The following is a 26,859-nucleotide window of genomic DNA, read 5'->3' on the forward strand; positions in this document are numbered from 1 at the left end:
ATAGCGAAGTTACGAGATGTGTGCAAACCGACTATAATATTCATTGTGCTAGGTGACACAAATTCAAACGAAGTAGGCTATCTTTTGACGCACTAAATATACACTGACCACTTTATTAGGTAGACTTGTACACCAGCTTGTTAATGTAAATATTTAATCACCCAATTATTTTACAGCAACTAAATGCATAAAGTGTTCAAGAGGTTCAGCTGTTTTTCCAGACCTAATGTCAGAATGGGGAAGGAATGTGATCCAAGTGACTGATCATGGAATGATTGTTTGTACCAGAGAGGGTGGTTTGAGTATCTTAAACTGCTGATCTCTTGAGATTTTCACACACAATAGTCTCCAGAATTTGCAGAGAATGGTGCGAAAAATAAACATCTAGTGGGCAGCAGCACGCATTGTTAATGAGAGGTCAGAGGAGAAGGGCCAGATTGGTCGAAGCTGACAACAACGCAAATAACCACGCATTACAACAGTGGTGTGCAGAAGAGCATCTCTGAACACAAGCGGATAAGCTACAGAAGACTCAAGTCTTAAAAATAAGTCTAATAAATAGCTTACCTAATAAAGTGCTCACTGAGTGCATCATATTAAAAGATGGGAAAACATACACAAACAAAAGCATATTCACACACAAACCATGCACACGTACTTTAATTTTAACAAGTAAAACTTTATTGGAATGATACATATGTTGCAAAATATTACTTTTTGTATTTTTTTTTTCTTTAACATACACTGCGTCCTAAAGATCTCCGCCAAATTGTACAGAAGGTAAATTAAGACTGTGAAAAGGCAGAGTTACACCATTGTTTCCCGATCAGTACGACAGACTACACCATTACCGTACCTGCATCGGAAAGAAAGTCATGTTGTTGAAAATAGTTTAAAAATATGAAAAAGTAATCACTCTATGTTTTAAAAAGTAATTTTTTGTATGAACGATTAAGGAAACGATACGAATACAAAGGCCAACAGAAAAAGAAAAAGCGCAGAAATGCCGATTGCCAGGGAAACAATAGAAGACATGGGCGAGGGGGTGTGATGAATCCACGCAAAAAATAATTTCGCTTAATGGGTTACGAGTAAAATACTAAAGGAAAGTGACGTCTCGGTGTTGTTCACCGTCGTTGATCGGTGCTGTAAAGTAGGCCTTTTTTTCCTTCAACTGAAAAGGATTCCTCCCCGCACCAAACAGATCTGACCATTAGAGGTACGTAGCCTACGGTAGGAGAACGTTATCCTCGGTCAACAAACTAATGCAGAGGATAATTAGGATACACACACTGGTGCGCGCAGGACTGCTTCACTTGCAGCTACATCGAAGTCCTGGAACTGAGATTTCACACATTACCATATTCTAGACTTTAGTGCGTATAGGATATTCGACAAGACGTGGGGTTTCCTTTAAACGAGTACATCGTTTTCAGGTTGTGAAAACTGAAGAAGTCGAGTCTGTGTTGGCAGGTCAATGTAGCCCACTGAATGAACGTTATTGGAAAGTTTTTTTTAGTTTTTCCCCCCGCAAAACAGAAGATGGACAATACTGGCATGATATGAACGGTTAGCCCGCCTTAACATCTTACACGTTCAAAAACCCGTTATTGTCCAGCACACGATCAAACCACATTCGAGCTACAACAAAATAATTCAGGGGTGATGGCGCCTAACTCGTGTAACTCTTCGGATAATAAGAATTTTGCTGCACCAGTGAATGAATCCCTACGAAAATCGTTCTGTCAAGAGTGTGTCCGGTCCGACACCACCACGCCCACCATTCATTCACTTGCTGAATGGACAAACTTGATTTCTGAGTTTTCGGTTAAAGAATTGACATCTGCTTCTTAAAACACAATGTTTCTTTAAAGAGCAGTATTTGAGGGAAAATGTATTGACCACCTCATGTCTCCGGTTAGTAGCCGTCATTAACAGCACTTAGCGCTTAGACTTTATTCCTCTGGTGCTTCTAATTTGACCACTTTGACAACGGTGAAACGGGAAATGGACAAATAGATGAAAATTAGGCTTTAACACGTTGCCTAAGAATACCTACAAACTGTATTTAATTTAAATTAAGACATTCAGGAGTAATTAAGCATACAATGAAGGCTCAAATCAACAAGTCACAACACTTCTCTCTCTGTCCTGGCTGTTGAGACCAATAGCATGTTATGATATTGAGGAATAAACTTTTAGCTTAAATCTTAAATTTCTCTCTCACACCTCCCAGATAAAAAAAAAAAAAGATTAAAAAAAAAAAAACTTAAAATTTCATTAGCATTACGAAGGATGATCATATGCAGGCTGTAATTTAAAATGACCTGGAATGTCAGTCCAATTAATTGAATTCCGGAGGGATAAATTAATCCAGGTAGTTGTTTTATGGAGATGGGTTTTAATTGTATGGCCGATTCATTGACTTGTCTATCGCAGACATGATGCTGCTGCTGCAGATAGATTGCGAGTATTGCGAACAGGCCCCGTTGTTGCACTGCAGACAGGTGATGTCTGTAGGGTACACGCTGCGCACGTGAAAGTGGGAAACGCGCAGGGCTGGAACTATTCTAGCGAGTGTCATCCTGAAGCAGCTTTCTGTGTCGGCATTGGGGCATACACGCTGGGTTTTGATTGGCAGGTGTTATTCTGAAGCAGCTGACTGTGCTGTTGGCATTGGGGAGTGTGCACTGGGGTTCGACTGGTGGGTCGGGGCTAGGCAATCACACGTGGTGTCGGCAACACGAGATTGTTTTGGGGAGTGGGGGTGGGGGTGGGGTGGGGTCAGTAGAGGCAAAGATTTACAAAACCACAGAAACCAAGACAAAGCCCTTCCATGTGCTGGACACCCCATCCACAATAAAGACCATGATTCAGTACCACAACATAACAACACTGGACTGGAGCCTGCAATGACCAAAATGCTGTGAACACCCCCCACCCCTACCCCCGCCCACCATAAAAAAGGATGTGAAAGGTCAGTAATCCCCATACCGCTCTATAAACACGAGGGGGGGGGGGGGGGGGGTAAAATAAATAAGAAACGTGCGAGAGACAGAAAAAGCAACAGTGCTATCTTCACTCCTTCAGGTTTTCCTCCTCTCTTATTGGTTGTTCTGCGTCGCTGCTAGGTGGAATTAGCAGACCAAGATCACTCCCTTGCTTCTTTTTTTCTCTGTCCCTCCCTCCTTCCCTCTCTTTCTCTCGCTCTCTCTCTCTCTATCTATCCATCTCCTGGTGGGATCAGAATTCGGCGAACTCCTTGGCACACTTCTCGGTGAAGGAGACCCGGATTTCCTCTTCCTCGTAGTCGTCGAAATTGCTGGTGTCGCCGGGACCTTTGCACTTAGGGATGAAGGGAGCCTCCACCTGAGAGGGAGAGAGAGAGACGCACGCACGCACGCACGCACGCACACACGCACACACGCACACACGCACACACGCACACACGCGCACACGCGCACACACGATGGTAGTTCGGCAGGAAAAAGAAGACGGGTAAAAATTATGTCCAGGTAAATAATAGATGGAAAAAAACTCAACGAAAAAACAAATTTCCTTCTGAAAAAACGCTGATTCAATTCCTGCCGACAAAACGAGCATCATGCACACAGGGGCAGGTATAACCCAAAAGCACTCAGCTCACCCAAAAGTAGTGATCTATTACATCACTACAGCCCATGGGCCCTCCTCTCAACCCAACAACAGCAGGGCAAGGAGCAAACAATATCACTAACGCTTACTGCTATCGTGCCACTCAAACCCCAGGTCACTGGCTGCCTGGCTGAGCCAGTTATGATCACAGTAAGATGGCGGCCAGGAGCCCCTCTCCAGTGCTCACCTTCCTCTGGTAGATGGCGATCCAGTCCGTGGTAGAGAACCATTTGTGTCCCTTGATGTCGTTGACGCCGTTCTTCAGGTTCCCGAAGCGCTTGGTCAGGTCCACCTGCAGCAGGTTCCTCAGGAGGTCCTTCAGGTCAGAGCTGAAGTGCGAGGGGAACCGTACCTGTGTAGCAAAGGGCACCCTGTAACATCTGTAACCTTTATACTCGTAACATCTGTCACTCACCCATAACAATACATCAGCAGCCAGACCCAAGTTCAAATAGAATTGGTCTTGTATTCAAATAACTTTCTGTATTCGACAAACCTTGCCTAATCTATTGGAACACATTAAATGATCCCAAAAGTGTAAACCGTGCCCATCTTCTCAAATGCACCAAGCAAAATCAAGAGCACAGAAAAGTATTTGAACCCACGTCTGTCTGTAACACGTGGATAATGTCTCGGTAAACCCACCTTCCCAGAGACGATCTTCTCGTAGATCTGAATAGGCTGGTCGGCGAAGAAGGGAGGGTAACCTGCTGCCATCTCGTATATGAGCACGCCCAAAGCCCACCAATCCACTGCTTTATTGTAACCCTGTGGAAGTAGCACGGGAGTAAGAGAGAGGGAGCAGAGAGTGGGGAAGAAAGAGGGATAGTTAGAGGGAGAGAGAAGGAGTGATAATGAATTGGAGAAAGGAAAACAGAGTGTAGAGAGAGAGAGAGAGCGAGAGAGATTAGAATGCAGTCAGAGACACACATATAGACAGGTAGACTAAGAGGAACAGTCTAATGTTAAAAGTAAAAACAGAACTAGGCCCCCCAGTTGCTCTTCTGAGGAATTACTGGGCTAAGACATTGCCCTAAAGAATGGATTTACCAGGGAATTCCTCAGCAGATTACCGTGGGCACAGACTACAGGTATAACAGTGTATGAGCTAATAGAGGCTCAAGGGTGAGGAGGGCTGGGCCCACCTTGCTCAGGATGATTTCGGGGGCTAGGTATTCCGGAGTGCCACACAGCGTCCAGGTCCTCCCCTTCACTCGCTTGGCAAACCCAAAATCTGTAACCTGGGAAACAGAGGAGGTGGACGGGAAGAGGTTGTGGTTAAAGAGACGAGGACACGTACGGTACGCGTACCCAATGTCTACAACAGAAACTCACTTTCCGGCCCAGGAGGGAATTTGCCGGCATACTAGAACAGGAGCGGTAGACCCATTTTTATATAGGGGTCCGGGAAGGACTGAAGGAACTCACCTGTATGTAGCCCTGCTGGTCGATGAGCAGGTTCTCAGGTTTCAGGTCTCGGTAGATGAGGTCCAGTGAGTGCAGGTACTCAAAGGTCAACACAATCTGGGCGGCGTAGAAACGGGCGTGGGGCTCACTGCAAGAGAGGGGGAGACAGAGAGCGAGAGAGGGAGGGAGAAAGATGGAGAAGTACAGGAAGGGGAGAGAGAATGAGATGTGTAAGTGTCATTTGTGTGAGAGGAGAGAGGTCAATCAGCACTGGTTATCAGGGGTTGAGTCGGCGGTAAAGGTCAGTATTCCTACCTAAACCTGCCGATTCTCCGTAGATGTGAGAACATCTCGCCTCCGGGGACGTACTCCATCACCATATACAGGTTAGTGTTGTCCTGAGGGGGAGGCACATATTCAAATGATTCCATCCATTATCTTAACCCGCTTATCCTGAACAGGGTCGCAGGGGGGCTGGAGCCTATCCCAGCATACATTGGGCGCAATACACCCTGGACAGGTCGCAAGTCCATCGCAGGGCACACACACCATTCACTCACACGCTCATACCCATGGGCAATGTAGACTCTCCAATCAGCCTAACCTGCATGTCTTTGGACTGTGGGAGGAAACCCGAGTACCCGGAGGAAACCCACGCAGACACGGGGAGAACATGCAAACTCCACACAGAGAGGCCCCGGCCGACGGGGATTCGAACCCAGGACCTTATTCAAATGATTTATATACTTAAATACTATAATATACTATAAATGAGTGTCCACACAGACACGCACACATTTACATTTTTCACTTCATTATGTTAAATGGCACCCAAACTTTCCCCTTTTTCTTTTAAAATGATTATTTCTTCATTCATTATTTGAATCTGTAGAGGGAGTAACCGCAGCAGATTTTGAAGCCATTCATTGACCTTTCTCGCACGTTCAGACATGCAGTGATCACCAGCAGCTCATACCTTGAAGGAGTGCTCCACTCGAACCAGGAACGGGAAGCTGACAGCTTGCAGGATGCGCTTCTCGTTCAGCGTGTGTTCGATCTGTTTCAGCTTTACTACCTGAGGGAGGACGACCACAGTCAGTGTGACCACGTTTGTTCGACTGGTGTCCCGTTTGTACACCAAAAAAAACAAACAAAAACAAGAGTAGCATTCCCACCCACCCTTAAACTCCTTGTAGATTTTACTTGCATTACATTCTATTATATTACATAGGTTTTTACTAGGGTACAACTGTAATTTGCATGATAATGATGAGGAACAAATAAATGCGGTATTGGCTTGACCAGCTCAGCGGTCCGGGTGACCCTGCTCTAATCACTCCCCTAAGCTGGCGCAAAATGGCTGCCATGCATCACCCGGGTGGGTGAAAGCACTTCACTGTAAAGCTCTTTGAGTGCAAGAAAAGCATTATATAAATGAAAGCCATACATTATTATTATGACTATAATTACAAGTCGTGTGGCCATTGTGACATCCCCCCCCCATCTCCTCCGCCAAGCTGTGGCCTGTGGCCCCTCCTCCAGAAGCCCAAACTAACCTTCTGTTTGTCGAGAATTTTCATGGCGTAATGCAGACCGCTCTCTTTGTGCTTGACTAGCATGACCCGCCCGAAAGAGCCCGTTCCCAGTGTCTTTAGCCGCTCAAACTGGTCCAGAGACGCTGTGTTCTGTGGGGAATAAAACACAGTCAGCAGACACACAAATTCAGAGATTATCCTCATAGCGTTACACTCATATGACATTAATTTACCAGGCAATCTTACCCAGTGAGGCGTCCTATATAATACCAGAGAGCTGAAGTGCATGAGTTATGAGAGTATGTGTGTCAGACCTTGCCAACAGCAAGGCGAGTGAGTGCATCTGCAGCACTCGACCTGTGCCAACAGCACCAAAAATACAGTTCATACATATACAATATACATACAGACTATATCCATAACAAGCCATGTAAATACAATCAATGCATTATCTATTATGTAGGGTAGTAGTACTAGGGGCTGTGGAAGGGAGGGGATATGGCAGACACAGCCCATATCAACACTGTTTGATATTGTCGGCAACCTGGGAAATGTTAAGACAAAGTACACTTCGTAGGATTAAGTCCACACCATTAATTCAAGTTACACATACTTTAAAATCCTCGTAAATATGTGAACTGATGTATCTGACATGGTGACCCTAACTGGTTAGAAAAAGCTGGCAGGCACCAGCACACTATAATCTGGTTACTGTAAGCATGACTTACAGAAATACACTGTAAATACAGCCAGCAGGGGGCGTGCCTAGCACAGGCACAGACTGCGTTTACAGCCAGCAGGGGGCATGTTTGCAATTTTTCAGTCTTCCCGTCCGAAGAACTGTACTCAACCCAGTTGGACCCGTAGATTTCCTAAGCGGACCGGACATGACTACATTTATTTTGAAATGACAGAAACCCGTACCGAACAGCTGATAACCGGACCTAAATAGATGAATAACCCAGAGCCTCTCCTATATGAATTTGGCCAGGTCCAGACCTGGAGAGACGAATCCAGTCACACACTGAAAAAAAAAAAACATTTAATGCTTGTGTAGCCTGCCTCCAAATAACTGGCTGCTTAATTACACGACACTGTAGTCAAATAAACTTTGGTGTGGCAAGAAAAATTAAACATTTTACAGACAAATACATTTTGCAGCACCTATTTTTTCCCCTCACACCATCAACAACCACAACACTACTCCACACAGAGGAAGGCACACCTCCTGCCGGTAATCTCCGTCACCTATTCTACACTTTATTCTATCAAAGAATCGGCTGACAACAAGCACTTACGCCTGCCATTCTCATGACGACATTTCAGCCCAGTGCCGCTAAAACCAGGGGAGCCAAAATGTTATTTTGTGAAATAAAAAAAGCGTTTGGGTTTCGGGTGAACCGTGAAGAACCATTGGCTTCGATCCAGCAGGGGGCCTGGCTAGCACTGACGTGGCAAGGTTAAAGGGGCGTGCCAGGTACTGACTCACAGGCTGGTTATGAAGGTGGGAGGAGCCAGCCCATTGAGAGGGCGTGCAGACTGACCATCTCTGGGGGCTCTCTGCTTCTGCTTCTGCGTCAGGACAAACTACATCACGTGTGTGTGTGTGTGTGTGTGTGTGTGTGTGTGTGTGTATTTGGCAGTTTTCTTGTACCTGTGCTGGGTTCTCCCACTTCTTGAGGAAATCCTCTTTGGCTTTAGCGAGGAACTCCTTCACTGTAAAGAAGAGAGGAGACCATCAGTTTAGCTGAATGTGGAATTGGAACAAGCAGAGACAATCATGCACACGCACACACACACACACACATTTAATTCACATATGGTCAAATGTACACACAGGTAGGCACACAGGCAAAGACTCATTAGGTCCTTATTTGGGAGCACAGTTCAATGCAAGTCACACAAAAGAGGGCCCCGCATTTTCTCTTGCCTCATCTAGAAAGGGCCAATGTAGGTGCAGGTTTTTGTTTTAGCCCAGCACTAAGGCACCTGATTCAGGGTTTTTCCTGGCTCAAAGGGGGTACTTTTATCATGATCAAATGTGCCACATCTTGTTAGTGATGTGAATTAGTAATGATCAGATCACTGCAAGTTATTTTCATTCCCCCTCTTCTCCTTGTGAACTTATCTCATGGCTATATCTGCAAAGCTGACTGTAGTCCTGAAAAAAGCCAAAACTCGAAAATGCAGATATTCTGAGCTCCTTTAGATTACAACGGGAAGTGACCCAGACTTGAAACACAAGAAAATACTCGCTTCTCTGAGCCAATCGTCTCATCATATTTGACACCATCTAATTGATCAAAATATTTACAAAGGCGTTGTAGCATTGTGAAATTCCAAGAGAATCTCTGTTACAAGTGTAAAATTCTGAACAACATACGTTTACTGTCATTATAGTTGGCATTTTATGGTAAAAATAGCAATTTGTTTATCAGAACACAAATGCATTTGTGCAAGACACAGAATTTGAAATGTCCCGTGTTGCAAAGATGCGGCGTTCCATGGGCTAGACTATAAAAAATATTGGAGGTGCTCGGGTGCAAAATAAAACAAGATTTACCTGTACCAATGCAGGCAACTCAGAGTGACATCTGATTATGCAGGCTGTATACAGCTACTGGATTGGTCTTCAGCAGCACCTTTCCTGGTGCATTGTGCTGATTATGATACAGCGCCACATCACACTAATGCTACCGTTGCAGTTACAAACAGTGGAAATAGAATTAGACTGTATGCTTGTATATATATAATGTTTTTGTTTTTTTTATGCCGACACAGTTCAGAATTTTATGGAGGTGGCACAAAATTTGATCAAGGCAGCCACCTTAGGATTTTCTATAGAGGAGGAACCCTCTGGTTCAACTTATCGAGGTCTTGACTGAAGACCATTATTAGTTCATTACTTTAATCAGATGTTGCTGTGCTGGGCTAAAACAAAAACTTTCCCCCACTATTTTCTTTTTATAAGAATGGACAGCGGTGCCTTAGACACAATTTAAATAAACACCATGTTCATGTTCTCACACACACACTCGCACGTATACGCTAGAACACACGATGGCACATAAAAAGGACCAGAGCGATTAACGTGCTTGCCTATTCAACCATGACATCAGTGAAATATTACTTGTAAAATTAAAATTTTCATATGTTAATCCACTTATATCTTCTAATCACCATTTGCGTAAAAGGGCCAAAGAATAATTACTGAATATTCATTTTCTTGCCTGAATGTGTGAATAAATGGAGATTGTGTGCAGAGAATCATTCTTTTACATGGAGATCTGGGGTTTTACACAGGCAAAGGGGAGAAAGAGGGCTTCATATTAAACAGCTCCAGTCCAGAGCAAGCAACAGTGCCTATACAGGCACAAAGACAGCGACAGTGCCACCAGGGAATCAAACCGGCAGCCCCGAACCCGCCCACCCCCCCAACCTTTACAAACCCCTCACCCCCCCCAACCTTTACAAACCCCCCACCCCCCCCAACCTTTACAAACCCGCTCACCCCCCCAACCTTTACAAACCCCCCCAACCTTTACAAACCCCTCACCCCCCCAACCTTTACAAACCCGCTCACCCCCCCAGCCTTTACAAACCCCCCCAACCTTTACCAACCCCTCACCCCCCCAACCTTTACAAACCCCTCACCCCCCCAACCTTTACAAACCCCTCACCCCCCCAACCTTTACAAACCCCTCACCCCCCCAACCTTTACAAACCGCTCACCCCCCCAACCTTTACAAACCGCTCACCCCCCCAACCTTTACAAACCCCTCACCCCCCCAACCTTTACAAACCCCTCACCCCCCCCCAACCTTTACAAACCTCTCACCCCCCCAACCTTTACAAACCCCTCACCCCCCCAACCTTTACAAACCCCTCACCCCCCCAACCTTTACACACCCCTCACCCCCCCCAACCTTTACACACCCCTCACCCCCCCAACCTTTACAAACCCCTCACCCCCCCAACCTTTACAAACCCCTCACCCCCCAAACCTTTACAAACCCGCCCACCCCCCCAACCTTTACAATTGAAATACGTAACGTATATACAGTCCCCTCCAAAAGTATTGGTATAGCAAGGTCAATTCCCTTGTTTTTGCTATATATTATTACATTTTAATGGCATTTGGCAGACGCTCTTATCCAGAGCGACGTACAGTTGATTAGACTAAGCAGGAGACAATCCTCCCCTGGAGCAATGCAGGGTTAAGGGCCTTAACGGCTGTGCGGATCTTATTGTGGCTGCAACGCCGACCTTGGCAGTCCCAGTCATGCACCTTAACCACTACACTACGATAGATGACAGATCCAAACATTTTTATCGAGATTTGTTAAACAACTAAGAACATATGACCTTTTGAATCAGACCACCCAATTTGTAGCAAGCAAAATAATTGGAACATGTGACTGAAAGGTGTTTCTTGTTGCCCAGATGTGTCCTGGTTAAACAATAAATAGTTCTGAATGTCTACTCTTGGTTTTAGCCTTGGGTTTTGCCAGTGAAGACTGCATTTGTGTTAGAAAAACCGACATGAAGAAACTAATCATGCTAAACTTCATCATGCAGCAAGACAATGACCCAAGACTGGTCAAGTCAATCACCAGATCTTAACACAATTGAGCATTCATTTCACCTCCTGAAAAGGAGATTGAAGGGAAAAAACCCCTGAAACAACAAACAACTGAAAAAGCCTAGAAAAACATCACAAAAGAAGAAGGCAACAGTTTGGTGATGTCAATTAGCGCAGGCTTGATGCAGTTATTTCAAGCAAGGGATATGCTACCAAATATTATGTGTCATTTACTTTCATTTACTTAAATACTCTCTGTTCCAATACTTTTTCTCACCTAAAAATCGGGTGGTCTGAAAGCGAAGGTGCCATGTTCTAAGTAGTTTAACACGTGGTGTAAAAACCACGAAATAAAAGCTGAAATTCTGAAGTCTTATCTCGTGTTCATCTTTTTCTCTCAACCCCAAATGTATTCAGTGTATAGCAAAAACAAATTAATTGGCCTTGCTGTTCCAATACTCTTGGAGGGGACTGTACACGAGCACGAGATTCTGCAATATAGAAAACGGGCAGAAACAACACATCGAAGGTGTTTTGTTGAATATAGCGTTTTGTTGAAAATACCCCAGACTGCTGATTCTGATCAAAAACGTTAATCCAGCGACAAAGAAGCAGAGACAAATTTAAAAAAGGAAAGGAATTCTAGCTAGTTGTGAGAGAAACGCAAGTGGAATAAACGAATAACAAGTTGCTTGCATTATTTCTAGTGTGAGACACTCTGTCTGGGATCACGGAACACTGCTCCTCTTCCTCATTCCTCGTCATCCTTATCAGGCCAACACTGCAGCACATTTCCCCCAACATAAACACACAAACTGTCACAAAGACACGCAGAGACCAGCACACCGCCCCACGAACCAGCGCACACACAGACACACACTCACACAGGCGAAAGAGCACAAGGCAAAGTTCAAACATGGTCTCTTGTTTACTTCACTGGCAGATTATTCCTGGGACAGGCGAGGGCTCCCAGCCTGCTACGGACGCAGTCTTCATGACCCACACACAACCTTCTCCTGACCCACACAGTCTGCTCCTAATCCACACAAGGAACCTGCTCATGACCCACATAGGGAACCAGCTCCTAACCCACACATGGAGAACCTGCTCCAGACCCACACATGGAGAACCTGCTCCAGACCCACACATGGAGAACCTGCTCCAGACCCACACATGGAGAACCTGCTCCAGACCCACACAGGGAGAACCAGCTCCTGACCACAATGCTACATTCACAGAGCTTGCGCATTACCAATACTGCAAGCAAATCTCCCGACCCGATTATCTTACCCTACCACCAACTTAAATCTCACACCATAGCGTGCCACCCTTACCGTCTGTATCCAGCGGGCCTCCCCCTCCTGGGGCCTCCTGAGCATTAAAGCGCCCCTCAGACATGAGCCCTGCTGCCACCAACTGCGTCGTCATCACTCCAAAGGGTCCATCACCCCTCTTGACCAACGCTTTAGTCTTTCCCTCTCTCCATCCACCAATCCTTTATTCTTCCTCTAGTCTGTCCGTTTACCAGTTCTACAGTCTTCTCCCTCTCAAGTTTTAAAGTTCATAGGACGAGCAGTTTATCAATCCAACTTTCGCTTGCGTTTCTACCAATATTTACGCATCGCTCTCTCTCTCTCTCTCCCTCCCTCCCTCTGAATGGTGGGTGATGGGCAATCATTTCAATGTCACAAATAATGTTTACAATGATCTTTGGACAGAGAGAAAACAAGAGAAAGAGGAAGGATAAAGAGAGAGAGAGAAATGAGAGGAAGGCAAGGAGAAAGGCTGTGCATTTGTGTGTCTCACACACACACCAAAATAACAACAACATCAGGCCTCTATCGTAAATGCAAGACACCGCCCTGAAGCCCCCGTTCCCCTTGAGCGTGTAGAGAGGATCAATCCGACACATACGCCAGCTCACAAGGGCCACACAGGGGCCGGCAGCCTTCTCTGACGCAAGGAGCCAGGGGGCAGAAATGAGATCCTGACTGCCTGCACCAAGGCAAACCCAGCCAAACCTACAGCTCTGCCACCTATCCGACCCGAATACAGAGGCATCCAACTGGCGCAGGTGAGAGGGGGGCACTCCAAGCAGTCTCAGGCGGGCAGAGGTAAACCGAACTGCATTGAGCAAGAGTACGAATTCCAAACTGGCTCGAGCAAGAGGGGCGCACGCTAAACTGCCCTGGGCATGAGGGGGGCCTACCAAACTGGATCAAGTAAGAGGGGCATGGGGTTACATCGAACTGGATGCTGGCAGCACACCAAAACAGAGAGTTCAAGAGATCCAACAGCGGTGCAATTTGGACATATCCCCGGATAAGTGATCGCAAAGCATGGTAATTTACCTTCCCCCCCCCCCCCCCCCCCTAATAGTGTGTACTGGTTCACTCAAAGTACAAATTGTTCTGGCTAGCCAACTGCTGTCAGGTAGCTTCATAAGGCTTTAAGGGGCTGGATGATATTCTTAGTGGCAGTGATGTAATGAAAAAGAAATGGATAAAATCTCAGTAGCCTCAATGATGGTGTTGAAAGGAAAATTGAAAGAGATGTGAAAAAAGAACAGCATTCTACCACGCCGTAATGACGGTTAAAAATGGAAAGGCCAGCAGAAATCAGCATCCCTTTAAGGGGAGATAGGAAGGCCAGGGCAGATAAACAAGCCTGCCTTTGTTATGCAAGCAGCTACGGAGAAGACTGGAAACCAGGAACCAGGGAGATATTTATAGCCGAGGTGGAAGCTCCACCTAGAGTGAGTGTCCCAACTTAGGCCAGAGATACACACACACACAAATACAGACACGAACAGACATAAAAGCAGACACATGAGGAAACTGAAACTACCCGCAACTAATATGAATTAAATTTAGGACTATGCAAGTGCAGGTCATGGCCAGCAACTCTGCATGGCAGCACATAAATCCTCTGTGGTCGTGCCCAAGGAGGGATCAAATCAGGGGGCCGACCGCGTTTCATAGCTCAGAACACTTGGGGCCCGCAGTCTGCCTGTATCGCCTATACACGACCCTGTGTCTGTGCAAGATGAACCGGTGGACCGTAAAACTGAAAGGAGCAGTAGCGAATATCTTGCATTTCAGAGGGGAGCCCCTGTTTGTCTGCACCTTCTCAAACTGCGTGCAGTCATGAGCTTGGCTCACCAACACGACGGGACATTCCAAATACAGGGGTGTGGCAGCAAGGGGACACGGTTACATTTTAGGGAGGGACACGTCCACTATGCTGACAGTACAGATCAATCCAAGCCAGACCAGCGGAGAACATCGCAGACAGCAGGGAGCAGAGGCCCAACTCAGCCGACCAGCCGCAGGAAGTCCATTCATTTATCTATGGAGCTGGGCAACCACAGCAACTGGGCTGCTGTTGCCAGAGAAAAGTTGCCTGCAGCTAACCTTTTAGCGGGGAATGCCCACCAGTCAATCAGAATTCTGTGCTCGCTCGCTTTCCTACGGATTGACCATTTTGTGAATAATTGTACTGCACCAATGGCATATTTTCTGAAAATGTCTTTACCATTTTGTAGTCTAAACGAATTCTAATAAAACATGGTCTCATCTTTCATAATTTTCACAGATAGACTGCTAGCCAGCTAGCAATCTCTCTTGATATTTATATATATCCATCTCCATCTAGATACCTTACTAGCTACTAGCTCACAATCAATCTATCTCTCCCTATCTAGCTCTATGAACAAACTGTGCTCTAAACTCACATTGTTTTACCAAGGACCACATTTTAAAAATGCCAATTAAAAAAATGTACAAGCACACTAAAGCATTCCAATTGGCAGATCTGCTCCTAAATTATTTTGCCATTTAGCACATATACATTTTCAGGGGCAAATGCCCCTAAAAGGGGGCATTGTGGAACCCTGACCAAAAGTGCAAAATGTAGGCCAAATCATAAAAGACAAAAAAAAAGGATATGTATATGTACAATATCTTGTAACAAAACAAACTTGCACTACTTGTGAATTAATCTTATATTTGACTAAAGACAGTCAGCCAGTTGGTTAAATAACATGATGTGTCACATCGACGAACAGGAAAAGCTAGCACTAGTGTTAGCTAAATGAGCCACACTTGCCATGTTAACTGGCAGTAAACTGTTTTTGTCTGTGTACAGACATCCAACTGCAGTTGTTTGTGTGTGAGCGTGCATTTGTTTCCTTGATTGTCAAATTGTTATTAGCTATACATTTGAAAAAGCAGCGCTAACTTGCTCGCTTACACTAGTAGGCTAATTGGAGCAACAGGTAGATAGCTTGCCAAGTCTAGCCAAAGTCCAGCTAACTCTTTACCACTTATGAATATGTAGCTACCCATCAAGATGGTATCCTGAAGCATCCCACAATTAACAAGTACATTTCCCCCTTCTATGAAATAAGGACAAAACTGATGCACAACAAAGGCTAATTAGCATCTCCACCACTGAGCTGCCTGGGCCCTTTTAGCCAATCAGTTTATAGCAGTGATGATTTGTCGAATTTGGAATAAGATTTGGAGGAAGAGCGTAGTAAAAGGCTACTCAGCCAATGGCATTACAGGAGGAGGCCACACACAGAGTGCTGTTGTTCGGAGAGCCCTCCACATCATATGATGTTCAAGAGACTTGGCAGCCTCGAGATTTGGCCCCTGAGGAAAGGCAGAAACAGCAGACAATCGCACTTCCTCTCTCTTGCACGTCATGCCCGAGTTTTACAGGTTTCCATGACCAGGGGGGTGTGAGGGCCATGGCCAGCCCAAACTCCCTGAAGAAGGAAATTTCTTCAAACAGCACCTGTAAACGGCACCGGGGCCAAGCAGCCTCCTCAATAATCCATCTCCCGTTGAGGAAGGGTAGAAAGCCTGACAGGTAGAAAACTAGGTTGCATGTCTTCAGCCACAGAGCAGCCTGCATTAGGCGCACATGTAAGCTCATTCGCATGCCCACACACTGGCAGGGTTCACAGGTAAGGAGGGTGCACTCCGTCAGGCGCTAGTCCTTTCTCCTGGACATGCAGGTTGGTGAGTGGTTGGAAATTTCTGCTCTGCTGCACTATCTTTCCCAACGGACACCATCACCTGATCAGCCGAGCCCAACACCCGCCATCACCGATGTGTTGCTCAGCCACCATCTTGCCATCCTAAAAGCTGACCAGAGGCAATATGACCACAACTGCCCTCCTCCCAGTATTCACTGAGGGTAAAAACGCCAACCTGGACCCATCTCTAAAACCCACCAGCAGCTAATTAGGGCTAATTACTCCATCCTGAACTCCAGCCCCCCATTTGTGAGGTTACATTTCCAAAGGGGCACACCTGTGTGTGTCTGCCCTCACCTGCAAAGTCGTTCACAAAGTTTTGAAATCATTTAATGACACTCCATACAAAGACAAATTTGTCAACAATAACATCATGGGGGCAGCCCAGTCAGCCACAGGCCACCATTTGATTTCTCGGAAAGCCTGCGATTTTTAACACGGTATACCAGCTTGGCCATTCTTTGACATTTACCATCCTCCTCAGACAAACAGTGCCTGAAAAAATACATTTAATCGTATAACATCAATAACAGAATTTAGGATTGGGAGACCGTGCATTGCACCTATCGCTCTCAATCAGTGCATAAATGCACGGCATCCAAGCTTAATACCCAACAAACTAGCATTCAGTGTAGGCCAACCACTTCTCACTACGTTAAGTTAGATGTCCTGCAGTTCATGAGTAATAACATTTTAATGCTAACTCCGGTATGAAAACAGGAGCGATTGTTCAACGATTCGCCACGGACCAATCCAAGTTCAACGATTAAATTTGACTAACAATATTTCTTGGCAGCTATATTCACGGTAAACGGCCATTTAGCCATGTACGATATGCTGTCGGCAATGTTTGTAATTTATGCAGTTAGCCAGCAAACCAGCTAGCTAGATTGCTAGCTAGCAAGCTTGCTTTATATCCGCGCTGTCACCGTATTAACATTAAGACATGTAACGTAACGTTAGCTAACATACAACCTGCCTGCTATCCATTTCCTGTCTATATTTGTAGCTAGCTAGCTAGCTATTAGCTGGCTAATATGGACGGATGTTAGCTAACGTTAGCCATCTGTCAAATGACAAATAACACCCGATTAAATAATATGAAAATACCATTTTAGCACATTCCAGTTTAGAGTGCATTGGTCATGTTTGGTGTATCGACATTGTAAATTATGTGTCGGTGTGTAATTAACTTAAGGCATTAATATAACGTTACACAAAAATACTCACCACTCTCCATCTCGCTGCCTTTCTTAACGGTGGGCGCGTTGCCCATGATTGCAGGCCGGGAAGGGGATCCCTTGAACTCGGATCACCCTGAGGTCCTCTTCGATGGTATTTCCGAACCGAATTTGAGGTTTCTGGAGGATATCTTTAAACAAATTCTTGATCCTAACTTAAATTCGTTTTATTTTATTTCCCACTGCCTAATGTAAGCTAATTTTCCCTCAACCGTTATGGAAAAAAACAGGCCAATACAGCGAGTGTTAGCTAGCTGGCGCAAGCTAGCTTGCTTGCTGGCTGGCTGGCTGGCTGGCGTTCTCCCGTTGCCTCTGCGGCTACTCTGCTTTCCGGGACGAGTCCAGTGCGCCGAACCCGGTTCGGATCTCCTATCCTTGCCTGTCCCTCCTCGCAGCCCCCACCGAGGCCCCCTCGGCTCTCCGCTTTTTTCGATTACTAGAACCCCGTTCGGGCTGCTTCTTGTGACCGCTGTTCCAAACTGGTCACACCCCCTTCCTGTCCCAACCCCGGTTCCGATGCCCTGTGTGAATCCAGTACCGATTACAAATTACCCAAATCAACAGCCCCCCCCATTAATCCTCAGACTCAGGGCTGAAGGAACTCCAGCCTGACCCACCTCTAGGCAGACCGTATAGGCCAGGGCACATACAATAGAGGAATTGAGAGACAGCAGAATACGGTTACTGATTGGTCAGTCATCAATATGACAGGCATTTTGACTATTTCTATTGGCAAATTGGTGCCTGTCAGCAGCGATTTCCCAGCCTCCTCAGACCAGTGAATGACGTCACCTATTATTTTGCTCCTGTTAATACCACGCCTTCTTCTCCATTCAGTAATTTTGGTTGGCTCGTCGGTAGAGATTTATCGGTAGTCTTACCTAGAAACCATCCCATTCGCTGAATTAAGATTGGTTATCAGAGTAAGGACCTATAAAATGAAATGGCCTCGTCGACCCCCCCCCCCTCCCGCCCGGCTAATCCGTGATTGGCTGAGTGACGTCAACGACAGGCTATTTTTAGAAATTTGGTCAGGATTTAAGGCACGGGGAGACTCTACGACTTCGGAATATTAAAAAGGCATTGATTTGCTACTCTCCACTTCAAGGCCGTACCCATGTTAAAAATAAAGAAGGCAATCGACTGAACGAGACAAAAACATCAGTGCACTAGAGCATTGCACCCTCGCTTCATATAATTCACATGATAATAGCCCAGAGGGCAACCAACTGGCTCTGTGTTTGGGGTGGCAACCACTGTGTTGTCAAGGAAAACAGAAGGGTAGCAATTTGGGCTGGGTGCCATTAACACAAGTCATCACATGGGCACATCTTAATTTTTTTCCTTCCAGAGGCCAAAGAGCTGAAGTGGCAGTGAACGCTACACACAATTAGCTGATTTAATTGTGTTATTATTAGTTTATAAATAGACCTCCCTCCCCTGAAGAGGCCAGCAAAAAAAACAAGATCAAAGTTTGTTGCTGCATTGGTTCAGTTAAGACATAGCCTGTCCATAAAGGACTTCCATCTTATCCTCCATAGGACAGCAAGATTGTTCTAGTGGGACTATAAACATTCCACAGTTGTCTCTTATGTAGATACTCTAGGCATGTGCTTATGTAGATACTCTAGGCATGTGCGTGCGTACGCGTACGCGCGCACGTGCGCACACACACACACACACACACCATCACAGTATCCTCCATTCCCCCAGCCCCGTGAAGTCCAAAATCAAATCATCCAACAAGACCAAATCATCAGACTTTATTGTTTTACTTCTGTGCTTCTGTACTGGGCTAGCCTTCAGTAACTTGCTTACTGATTGGCTGGAAAAGCCTCACAGCAGTGGAAGTCATAAAACATTTCCACTGAACTCAACCTTCCGAACATGCTCTCCTGTACATAGTCCACCAAGCATACGGACAGAAATGTGCAGAACACTTTCACATACAGCAGCTTTGTAACGATTTCAATGAGAACTCCGACGTCAATCTGGGAGGTCACAGTAAGGGGTGTATCAGACCAGGTAAAAGCTGAGACCTTTAAAGATCTGTAGATGAGAGAGATCACAGGGCATGAAGCCACAGTGAAGACATATGGCTGGACAGAGAAGAGTCTAATTAAAGCAGATGCTCCAAACTGGGATGACAGGAAAAAAGGGTTTAATTGGGGTAACAAAAGTGGTTAGAATTCAGTTCCCTACACAGCTTCACCAGGCAGCTGCCAAACCTACCCTGAAAGTTAAACAAATGACAAGAAATCTTTTTTAAAACAAAAACAAATATTTTATTTTCATTGTCTTAAGATTTTATAAAGTTTTTTCACTACAATACAGCACAATACAAAAAAAGAGGTCTGTTCATTTTTGAAAGACAAAGAAAAAAGTATGTACATAATACAAAAAAATAAAAAAAATAAATGAAGCATCTCTTCCCCCGAAGACCCATCAGTAAGCCAACCCCAAAATGTCTGCACCAGTGCATGGTACTGAGCCCTGACCACAACACAACCCGGTGAACCCAGGTTACACAAGATTAACCCAGAAACAAAACACAGGTATGGAAGCCCTTTGAAGGTCACAGCCCCAAAAAAACAAAAAACCAGAGGAGAGGGCTGCTGGAGTAAGTGGTATCAAACTCCTACCCTCATCGTTCCCCAAACCCCACCTGGAAATGATCATTTTCTCAGTGAAAAGAGGTCTATCCCCAAACGCACATGGCTTTTTTTCCCCTCCTGCTGATTCAATCAGTAAAAAGCAGACCGACTGCAGTTCAACCATCGTCTTGACCACCGATTATTACAAATGGCTTGGAAAGAGAGTTAACCCGAGACTGTTTGGGTTGTGGCTGGTGAATTAACAAACAGACAGACAGACACACAGACTCATTCATCGTAATCCTTCATTTGGGATCTTCCTACAATGAGAGTCAGTTAAACTAAATAAAAGCTTTAGACTTTCTTCTTAAAATAAAAAAATGGGCTCAATTCACAGAAAATAATCAAATTATTGTGTAATGACAGCAGATAGATTAGGCCAGGGGTCCGCAATCTTATCCAGAAAGGGCTGGTCTTTAGCAAAGCCGCTAGTTGTTGATTTGTAGAAACAGGTGTGCAACCGCTTGGTTGGAACAGAAGTCTGCACCCTTTCTGGATATGATCAAGGAGCCCTGTATTAGGCTGTAGTCCAGAGACTCTATCCTCTGTGGAGGGCTCTGCCCCCTGCAGGTAAGGAGGACCAGGCCACAACACCTCGATGGGGGAGGGGGGGCTTTCGAGCCACAGTGTGTTAAGTGCTGTAAGGCAAAAATGTGTGTGTATGTGCGCGTCTGCATGGGTGCATGTAGGGGGTTTATGCACATTGCTGTTCTGTCTGTGCATGCCTAGTTGTGTTTGCAGAGGTCTCCCTATAAGCAGTCCATAGAGTTGTCGGGCATCAAGTTTAGGGCTGGGGCTTTGCCAGGGGGCAAGGAGGGGGGAAGCATTGTGTTGGGGGTGGGATCCACATTTTCAGAGTCCTCCATCCTCTCAGCACAGGCCTCCCAGTTGATGTGGAAGCGTGTAACGCGTGGGTTGGATGCCAGGATGTTTCGCTGGAGCTGAGAGGAGAGGAGAGGAGAGGAGAGCAAGGCAGGGCAGGTTAGGGATTTCAAAGTTAAGTGGTCAGAACCTAATCTGGAGGCCATAGATCAGCTTAGCTCAAACAAGCCAATTAAGAATACAAGCTTACAGACTATAAATCCAATTGGCTTCTTCTTGCCAATGGTCGTGAGTGCTTTAAAGGCCCAGCATAATCCAAATCACTTAAAAAAAGGTATTTTTGAAATAAAGAACTAAAGAAAAAAATTATGATTTGGAGACTGTATTACCTTTATGGCCCATTTACATTATAACCAATTAGCAGTGAGAGTTCAGGAGGCTGCCAATCAGAAGTCAATAGCCATGAAGAACAGATGTGCAATTTCAGCCCTCCAGCTTGTGTGTTTACAAATAACATGCTTTATATCAAAAGGACTATATTTATTTTTTATTATTATTATTTATTTAGCAGCAAAGTTAGTTGCACATGGATACAAATAGCACAATTGGCATGTATACCAGGGTTTAGAGATGGACTGGGGGTGTAGAATTATTTATTTTCTATAAGCAGTTTTTTAAAATCGCTCCCCATTTTGTTGTATGCCTATTTGGAAAAAGAAGGCAATTTGTCAGAGCACAAAGAAGCATGCCCTGTCCTCCAAATGCTTCATTCAGGGGCCTTGTTTATGTGCACTGAGGCTGGGGGAAACTGCGCACTGAAACCCTCTCTTCCTAGGCTGCTGGCTCTCCGAAACCGGCAGTCAGGTCTGAATCAACCAAGGCCTAGTATTTTAGCAGAATGAGCCACCTAGGGAGGACCTATTATTTGCTAATATTATCCAGAGTAATCTATGACACACAGGTCACACCGGTAAACACACCGGTAAACGCTCCTGTCATACAATACCGGAGTGTAGAGGCAGATATGCGTTTACCTGTATGACAGGAGTGTAGAGGCAGATATGCGTTTACCTGTATGATAGGAGTGTAGAGGTAGATACGCGTTTGCCTGTATGACAGGAGTGTAGAGGCAGACATGCGTTTACCTGTATGACAGGAGCGTTTACAGGAGTGACCTGTGTGAGTGTAAAGGCAGGCGTGGTTACCTGTGTGTAGTCAGGTTTGACGGGTGGGTTCTCCCGCAGCTCTGGGTCCGTGTACTCGTTGTTGACGTAGTACCCGATGCGAATGAACTCCTGTCCGTGATACGTGCAGGTGATCAGCACCACAGTCACGCCCACCGCATCGCTCTCCGGGATCAAAGCTGTGTTCGGCGCATCTGCCTGCGGGCGCACAGGCGAGAGGGAGAGGGAGAGGGGGAGAGAGAGAGGGACGTTTTAGGCTTTCATCTTAATTTTGTAGAACAATATCTTGGCTTTCATAACCTGCATGTCTTAATGCCAAATTCAGAGTAAAGAAACCGTTTTTAAGCTTTCAAACACAAGATGTCAAAGTGAAAGTAGCACCGGAGTGCATTGTTTGGAGGTTAGCCAGCTTGTCACCATGAGTCACCATTCAGCCACACAACCACGTCAGCAACAAGCTGATGTATTCAGTTACATCCGATTTCACTCAAGAAATGTCTTTGCTTTCATGATCTGTATGTCTTAATGTCAAGAGTAAATGTTCAGAGTAAAAATACAGTTCTAAAGGGTTTACACATAAGATGACATGGTATAGCCCTGGAGTTTTGTTAGCCCAGTATCGGTAGTCTTCCAGCCTCACGGAACAACCACCTCACAGCAAAACATTGAAGCCATTTTTCAAACATGGTTTGGCGGCACTCAAAATGGAACGGGACACTCCTGTACTGTGCAAAAGTAACTCCCGCAATATCTGGAACTTTGGTATCGTGAGAAAGCTTTAGAGCAGTTTCTAAAACTCTAAATACATTTTGGGGTCAATACGACTTACGTTCATAATAGAGCAGGTCACATATGTTCACATTTGCAATGAAACTACTTCTCTGACATGTCAGAATTGCTGCATGAACACTAGAGCTCACACAGTGTATGTAGTAGCTGAAAGGTATGTCAAAGGTACGTGCATTATATAAAGAAAGTCTTTACAAAAGCATTCCTCCCAGTCCAACTCAAGCCCTCCTGTGAGCCACAGTTGGGGAACCAGGGGGAAAGTATAAGCAGACATTTAGATCAAACGCCCAGGCCAGAATTCTGCCACATGGAATATACAGTACACACAAAGAGACATGTACTCGCACAAAGAGCAACTCTGAGCTCACCTGGAACACAAACATATGCCTTCCAGCAGGAACTGGGCCCACAAGGACCGAGTCGAGAGTCTGATCATACTCCTCGCTCTCTGCTGAACCCACGTAAATGATCTTCCATTCCAAATCTGAGACACAAGCAAAAGTCAGTCAAATCCCAGCATTGGCCACCATCAACCACAGGTGGTAAATGGTCAATTGCTCGCATTTATATAGCGCCTTTAAATGCTGTACAATTACTGCTTCTCATTCACCCATTCATACACGCACTCGCACACCAACAGCGATTGGCTGCCATGCAAGGTACCAACCAGCTATTCAGGAGCATTTAGGGGTTAGGTGTCTTGCTCAGGGACACTTCAACACACCCAGGGCGGAATCGAACCAGCAACCCTCTGACTGCCAGACGACTGCTCTTACCCCGCATGAGCTAATGACGGCCCAGAGGGTGCCAGTTTCACGGCAGCTTGAAGCAGTATGGCTACACTCTGGATTAAACCTTATAAACGTATGCAGTATTAATCCCGTGACAGAAATTCATGCATGTCCAACTAAATCTTGGCTCATCAAAGCAATACATTCAATACATTCCAGGGTGTTTCCACAGGTTGTTTGTGCCTTGCACCTACATTATTGATGTGCACACCTTTGTTATAAAACAAAAATATTTGCTCTGTGATTTAACAAGCAGCCATTTGAAAGTGTTGTGGTTTGCTAATCCTAGCTTCTGGGTATAGCGTCATTTAAATCCATTAGAACACATTGCATTTTTTTTCGGCTAGAACACGCGTAATAAAGCAGCTCACCAAATGCATTCGGCACCAATTACGCGAAAAAGAACCGCCCACGTGTCAAAGCCGGCGAATTGCTATGTGGGGGCGGGTACGCAGCAATATTTTCGCTCGCTTACTTCAAGTCCCCGCCGGCGCCAAAATTAAAGCGGATATAAACATTGATTTGCCGCAATATTTCTCAAGTTAAATATCTGACCGAGTTACCAAGATAGCTACGCAAATAGCTAGCTAGCTATCCATCTCCTGATGACAATTTTATCAAATTACTTTAGCTTGCTAGCTAGCTAGCTACTATAACTAGCTTGGTATTATTAGCTTGCAAACAAAATACGTAGACGAAGCTAGCAAGCATATTAAAGGTTTATATTGCCAGTGATGAAGTTATCAGGGTCGCGAACGATAGTGTTAATGATATGAATATGTACATAGTGTTGTACACTTACTTCCTAGTGTCCTCCTAGAAAATCGCAAATCACGTCAAAAGTACTGACAATTAGCCAACGCTAGCCACTTTTTTTTTTTTTGCCAATAAAGTTGCACCAAATTAGAAAGGAGATTCGGGAGGTAACTTAAAGAAACGGTAGTACACATCTACCTAGCTACCATTATTTAAACTCAACCAACGTGCTCGTTCTTCAGTCTTGCTTGCACTCTCTCAAGTCTAATAAAGCAAGCTAGTTTGTTAACATTGGCTGGTTACAGTTAATCTTATTGCCATATATATATATATACACACACACACACACACACACACACACAATACCATTACTATCTAAACAAGTGTCACGAAACGTACTTTAATCTGCGTTAAAATAACCAGTCTAATGGAGCTCACACTGGCAAGGGAACCCCTCCTCAACCCCATCAGCACATCCACGGGGCCCGCCATTTCACGCACCCGCACTGGAGCATGCCCAAATGTACAATTTAACTGTAACACCACCAGTTTGTAGGTGTTGTACTTTTTATAGACCCTGTCAAGTTCTTACCTTCGGGCAGGTCTTCCATGCACTCGAACGTGATCTCGAATTGGAAGGGGTTTCCAAAAGGACTCGGGTTATCCAGAACAGCAACGTTTGAAACTTGTACCTTCGCCATTACTGCTGCAACCTGCAGACCGACGAACTGTTACAAAATAGCTAGCTAGGAAACTAGCTACGAATGGTGGCAAGTTAAATGCCCCTCCAAAATTCCAGGTCTAGTTATTTTCTGATGCCAAACACGCAGACTTTCCCGCAACTTCACTTGCTAACTTTACACCGACGGGGTTTATGTTTAACTGCATGGGTCGACGGGCTGAGTAATATTGCTGTTAGCTAGACAGCCAGCTGTGGACATTTATTGTCGTTGACGGCTGTTAAAATGAGTCTCGGGTGTAGTTATACACTCAACGGCTTTCTTAATACAATTAAGGAATATATCTGGTCGGTTTGACTGAGGAAAGCATTTATTTGAACAATGTGCAATGCAAAATTCGAAAGGTTTTTTAAAATCAGCTCTGCTATTTAATTACAAGAGGATAAATACCCTCTCCCGCCAGTACGTTCACAGAAGACTTCACCGGATGTCAAGGACGGCTGCTTGAAGCATCATGCGATTGGTCGGGGATATTCTGTAGGCCCGGATTCGCGCGACGTGGATTGGTCAGTATTGCGATACTGTGATAAGTGACATTAGAAAAGGATGAGCTCACGTACAGTTCAATTTAAAAAAAGTTCCCAGTTCTCATCTGCTCTCTTTATATCATATTTCAACAGACACAGAAATAAAAGGCTCAAAATGAAAGTGATTAAACCAATAGTCACATACACAACATGATTTCGTTCAGTCGCATAGAGATCCAGTCGTATAGACCTTGCATTCAAAACTGCAAACCCACCCGACAGGTGGGATGGGTCTATGAATCATTGAGAGAGAGAGAGAGAGAGAGAGAGAGAGAGAGAGAGAGAGAGAGTGTTCCCAATATATTAGGGTGTCAGCCATTTCCTGGAAATTTCCTGACATTTGCTGTCCATTATATAAGTAGGGAACCAGTGGACCATTTGAGACAACCTACGTCTTTTTTTTTTTCGTTGCACCCCACACTGAATTCTGACCCCAAAGGTCAGAGTGAGGGAGGAGTTCCTCCCGAATATTAATGATACAGAGTCATTATGAATATACTGCAGCTTCATTATATGTACAGTACTGTGCAAAAGTCTGAGGCAGCCTATATTTCTTTGATATAAATTTGCTCTAGATGTTTCCAAATTAGAGATTTCCAAACATTAATTTTCCAAAAACCGAAATGTTACAGATATGTTTTTGCATTTTGTTAAACAAAGTAATTGACCACTTTTCAGGAAAAAAAAAAATAATGAAAAAAAATTGATTGTGGCGGTCTGGGATTACCTGGAGAGGCAGAAGCAAGTGTGAATGGCAGAATAACTGTGACAAATTCTCCAATACGTTTGGAACAACACACCCGCAGGACAGTGTACCCAAAATAATTGATGCCATTTTAAAGGTGAAGAATCACAACAAATATTGATTTGATTTTTCAAATGTTCACTGCTCTTTATAGTATTTTTATATTTAGAAACTTCATTAACTACAGAAGTTTATTTAGCAATGGGACAGATAAATGTTGCACCGAAATGGGTGACCGCCAATAAAAGCAACAATGTGTCCCTAGAGGTCGCTGTTAAGCAAATTTAGCCCGTTCGCTGTCATGACCATAAACTCGCTCTCGCGCTGACAACAAACATTTTCATACAGTCTATGCAACAAACCCACTTTCGACAAAACGTGCACCAGC

The 26,859-nt window shown here is 44.9% G+C and overlaps 2 protein-coding genes across 3 annotated transcripts; both read right to left on the reverse strand.

Annotated features, from left to right (window-relative positions):
* Positions 1 to 658: 658 nt before the first annotated feature.
* On the reverse strand, positions 659 to 18,086 carry LOC133114295 (cAMP-dependent protein kinase catalytic subunit alpha-like). Of its 2 annotated transcripts, none has more exons than XM_061223551.1 (10): positions 17,453 to 18,086; positions 8,251 to 8,312; positions 6,618 to 6,746; positions 6,038 to 6,136; positions 5,377 to 5,459; positions 5,083 to 5,209; positions 4,800 to 4,895; positions 4,300 to 4,422; positions 3,842 to 4,006; positions 659 to 3,369 (listed from the first exon to the last, which is right to left on the reverse strand). In XM_061223551.1, exons 1-10 carry the CDS (start codon positions 17,496 to 17,498, stop codon positions 3,244 to 3,246), a joined length of 1,056 nt encoding a protein of 351 aa, XP_061079535.1. In that variant the 5' UTR covers positions 17,499 to 18,086; the 3' UTR covers positions 659 to 3,243. The 2 variants fall into 2 exon arrangements, with proteins under 2 accessions (XP_061079535.1, XP_061079534.1); XM_061223550.1 differs by lacking the exon at positions 17,453 to 18,086 and adding an exon at positions 12,513 to 12,728.
* A 1,638-nt stretch (positions 18,087 to 19,724) lies between these two features.
* On the reverse strand, positions 19,725 to 25,692 carry LOC133114647 (histone chaperone asf1b-B-like). Its single transcript, XM_061224200.1, has 5 exons — positions 25,590 to 25,692; positions 25,052 to 25,172; positions 23,281 to 23,396; positions 22,145 to 22,321; positions 19,725 to 21,058 (listed from the first exon to the last, which is right to left on the reverse strand). The coding sequence occupies exons 2-5, from the start codon at positions 25,158 to 25,160 to the stop codon at positions 20,867 to 20,869; spliced, it is 594 nt and encodes a 197-aa protein (XP_061080184.1). The 5' UTR covers positions 25,161 to 25,172; positions 25,590 to 25,692; the 3' UTR covers positions 19,725 to 20,866.
* Positions 25,693 to 26,859: the final 1,167 nt, after the last annotated feature.

This window comes from Conger conger, chromosome 16, assembly GCF_963514075.1.
Source record: "Conger conger chromosome 16, fConCon1.1, whole genome shotgun sequence".
Taxonomy (NCBI): Eukaryota; Metazoa; Chordata; class Actinopteri; order Anguilliformes; family Congridae; genus Conger; species Conger conger.

Coding starts and splice junctions, on each gene's coding strand:
- LOC133114295 (XM_061223550.1), bottom strand. CDS start 12,606: ATGACGACGCAGTTGGTGGCAGCAGGGCTCATGTCTGAGGGGCGCTTT. Junction 4,423..4,799: donor CCGAAATCATCCTGAGCAAG/GTGGGCCCAGCC, acceptor CTACTTCCACAG/GGTTACAATAAAGCAGTGGA. Junction 3,370..3,841: donor TCGCCATCTACCAGAGGAAG/GTGAGCACTGGA, acceptor TCTCCCTCTCAG/GTGGAGGCTCCCTTCATCCC.
- LOC133114647 (XM_061224200.1), bottom strand. CDS start 25,160: ATGGCGAAGGTACAAGTTTCAAACGTTGCTGTTCTGGATAACCCGAGT. Junction 23,397..25,051: donor CATGGAAGACCTGCCCGAAG/GTAAGAACTTGA, acceptor CTTGTGTCTCAG/ATTTGGAATGGAAGATCATT. Junction 21,059..22,144: donor TCAAACCTGACTACACACAG/GTAACCACGCCT, acceptor CTCTCCTCTCAG/CTCCAGCGAAACATCCTGGC.